This window comes from Apteryx rowi, unplaced genomic scaffold (assembly GCF_003343035.1).
Source record: "Apteryx rowi isolate R43461 unplaced genomic scaffold, aptRow1 scaffold_3, whole genome shotgun sequence".
NCBI lineage: Eukaryota > Metazoa > Chordata > Aves > Apterygiformes > Apterygidae > Apteryx > Apteryx rowi.
The window spans coordinates 8,276,549-8,279,826 of record NW_020449418.1 but is presented as its reverse complement, the minus strand read 5'-3'; the positions used below and the strand labels follow the sequence as shown (position 1 = coordinate 8,279,826).

Genomic DNA, 3,278 nt, shown 5'->3' with positions numbered 1-3,278 from the left:
CAGGTGAGCGCGGGCGGCGGGTGCCGTGCGCCGCCCGGGCCGCCCGGCGTCCGTGCATCGCCCCTGGGGGTAGGCACCGGGCGTCCGTGCATCGCCCCTGGGTGCATGGCCCGCGTGGGGTGTGCATGCATTGCCCCTGGATGCATGACCTGTGTGGGGTGTGCATGCATCACCCCTGGGTGCATGGCCTGCGTAGGGTGTGYATGCATCGCCCCTGGGTGCATGGCCCGCATGAGGTGTGCATGCATTGCCCCTGGGTGCATGACCTGCCTGGGCTGTCCATGCATTGCCCCTGGATGCATGACCTGTGTGGGGTGTGCATGCATCACCCCTGGATGCATGGCCTGCATGGGGTGTGCATGCATCGCCCCTGGGTGCATGGCTCGCCTGGGCTGTCCATGCATTGCTCCTGGGTGCATGGCCCATGTGGGGTCTGCATGCATGACCCATGGCTGCATGGGTCGTGTGGGATTTGCATACAACACCCGTGGGTGTATGGCCTGGGTAGGGTGTGTGTGCATCACTCCTGGGGGCATGGCCCTTGTAGGGTGGGAGTACATCACCCTGGTTGCATGGCCCATGTGGGGGTGCATGCATTGCCTGTGGGTGCATAGCCCAGATGGGGTTTGCATGCGCCATCCCTGGGTGCATGGCCCATGTGGGTGTGCATGCAACACCCATGGGTGCATGGCCTGCGTGGGGTGTGCGTGCATCATGCCTGGGTGCATAGCACAGGCAGGCTGTGCAGTCACCATTGGTGGGCACGTGCCCCATGCGGGTCGTGCATGCACTGCCAGCAGTGCATGTCTCCAGCCAGCCGTGCACGCGTTGCCCCTGGTTGCCTGGCCTGGGCCGGTCGTGCGCACGTTGCCCCGGCCGCTGCGGGCGTTATGTGTGCAAGGCTCAGGTGGGCTCTGTGCCCACCACCACCTGCCCCCCATGAACAGCTGGGTCCGGGCACAGGCTGTGCGGGAGGAGGGAGCCCTTCCCTGTAGCAGCGCTAAGCGGGGGCCCGCAGCTCCCTCTCCTCCCCATCCTTTCGCTCCTGCTGTCGCTGGAGGCTGAGCCAGCCCTTCCCAGACCTGCTCTGCAAGCTGGAGCCGGAGCGGAGCTCTGGCCGCTCCTGCTGTCGGCAGAGAGCACTGTTCGGTTGCTGCCCGGGCTCTGCCTGGGGGCCATTTCTCTTCTGGACACAAAGCCCTCGCAAGTTAGCTGCGGTGTGTCCGAGCACGGCATCCAGCCGGTTACGTGGCCGAGGCAGGTGTCTCTCGGGATGCCCAGGCCCTGGGCGAAGCTGGGGTGCTGCCTGGGAAGCGGCAAGCCCCTTCCCTTGCCAGGCACCGCAGTGCTGCGTGCAGGACCCCCAGGGGCTGCTTTCCATCGGCAGGCAGGTTTGCAAATCCTCGGCAGAGCAGCCCCTAGGTGCCCCCTCCGCTGCTCCTCCGGGGTAGCATCCGCTCCGTCCCCGGGGGTGCAGCTCTTTGAAGTCTGAGTCGGAAACCCCGCGAGCTCCCTGCTCCTTTCCCTGGGGCTCCGGCGCCCGGCACAGCCCAGCAAGCCTCTGCTCTCCAAGCGCCTGGCTCATCCCAGGGGCTGCCAACGCAGAGCCGAGCATGGCCCCTTGGCCGGAGCCCGCTTCGCACAAGATCCTGCAGATGTTGCCTCCATCCCTGTGGCGTCCCCGCTGGGGCTGGACGGTGCTCCTGCGACCCCAAACCCGGCTCCAGCAGGGCTCCTGTTCCTGCCGCTCGCTCATGTTTCACGGGGCTGCGACCCGAATCGCTCCTAGCCCCGGAGGCAGGCAGGCAGGCAGGCAGGCAGGCAGCAACCCGAACCCGGCGGCTGCGGTTTCAAGGGCAGAGCAGCGGGGCCGACAGCCCGGGGTCACCTCCTCCTCCGCGGTGCCGGGGGCAGGCACGCGGCCCCGCGCCGACGCCTCCTCCGCTCGCCGCCCCGCGGGCTGCCTCCCCGCCGTCCCAGGAGGCAGGGGCTGCGGGCGAGCTGGCTGCCGCGTCTCTCCCTCGCAGCCCTTGCCCTGCGCCCAGGGAGGCCGTTGCCATGACCCTCACCAAAGGCTCCTTCACCTACTCCAACGGCGAGGAGTACCGCGGCGAGTGGAAGGAAGGTGAGTGGGGCGCGCCGTGCCGTGCCGCGGGTGCAGGGAGGCCGGATGCCGTGCCTGGGCCGGAGGAGCCCGGCGGTGCTCCGGCCTCCCAGCCAGGCCTTCGGGCCAAGCGAGCCCCTGCCGCCTTGCTGGCTACGTCCCCGCTCAGCCCCGTGCAGTGCTGTGCCCAGGCGGGCCCCCGTCGCACCCAGCGCCGCCGTTTTTGCCTTGGCCCAGGTCGCAGGCACGGCATCGGCCAGCTGACGTTTGCGGACGGCACCGCTTACGTGGGGCACTTCGAGAACGGGCTCTTCCACGGCTGCGGCGTGCTCACCTTCTCTGACGGCTCCAGGTGAGCGCAGCGCCTCGCGGGGCGGCACGGCACGGCACGGCACCGCTGCATCCCCGGCACGGCCAGAGAGGGCCGGCCCCGGTGCGTGTCTGCGTGTGCCCTCCGGGACGTCCCCCCGGCCCCGCAGAGCTGCTTTCTTGGGGTCTGGCTCCAGCTGCCTGCCCATGGCCAGAGGGTCGTGGCCGTGGCCGCGGCCACAGCAGTTTCGGCCGCCGGGGAGGGAGCATTGCATGCAGTTCTCCTGATGCCATCGCCGTCCCGCGCAGGTACGAGGGGGAATTCGTGCAGGGCAAGTTCAACGGCGTCGGCGTCTTCACCCGCTACGACAACATGACCTTCGAGGGCGAGTTCAAAGGCGGGCGCGTGTACGGCTTCGGTGAGTGCCCGGCGGCCCCGGCCGGGGTCTCGCTGGCGCGGGGCACAGCCGCTGCCGGCGCGGTGCGTGCACGCGACGGGACTGCCAGCCGGCCAGCACCGCCGCGGCGTCGCCCAGGCTCAGCACGGCCCCCGCTCGCCCCCGTGCCCCTCGGCCGCCCCTCCTGTGCTCCCCCTCCGGCGTCTCCCGCTCCGTCCGCCCAGGCCCTTCCCGGTGTGTGCTGCCCCCTGCCCCGTGACTCCCGGCCGCTCCCCCCCAGGTCTCCTGACGTTCCCCGACGGCTCCCACGGGGTCCCCCGCAACGAGGGCTTCTTCGAGAACAACAAGCTGCTGCGGCGCGAGAAGTGCCAGGCTGTGATCCAGAGGGCCCAGAGCGCCTCCAAGTCCGCGCACAACCTCACGGCGTGACGGCGCCCCGCTCCCGCGGCTGCCCGGGCGGCACCGCC

The 3,278-nt window shown here is 70.2% G+C and overlaps 1 protein-coding gene across 1 annotated transcript; it reads left to right on the top strand.

The window, feature by feature from the left end:
- The first annotated feature begins 43 nt into the window (after window positions 1-43).
- MORN4 (MORN repeat containing 4) lies at window positions 44-3,249 on the top strand. The gene is made up of 5 exons (XM_026069862.1): window positions 44-69; window positions 2,028-2,125; window positions 2,342-2,456; window positions 2,723-2,832; window positions 3,092-3,249. The coding sequence occupies exons 2-5, from the start codon at window positions 2,059-2,061 to the stop codon at window positions 3,238-3,240; spliced, it is 441 nt and encodes a 146-aa protein (XP_025925647.1). The 5' UTR covers window positions 44-69; window positions 2,028-2,058; the 3' UTR covers window positions 3,241-3,249.
- Window positions 3,250-3,278: the final 29 nt, after the last annotated feature.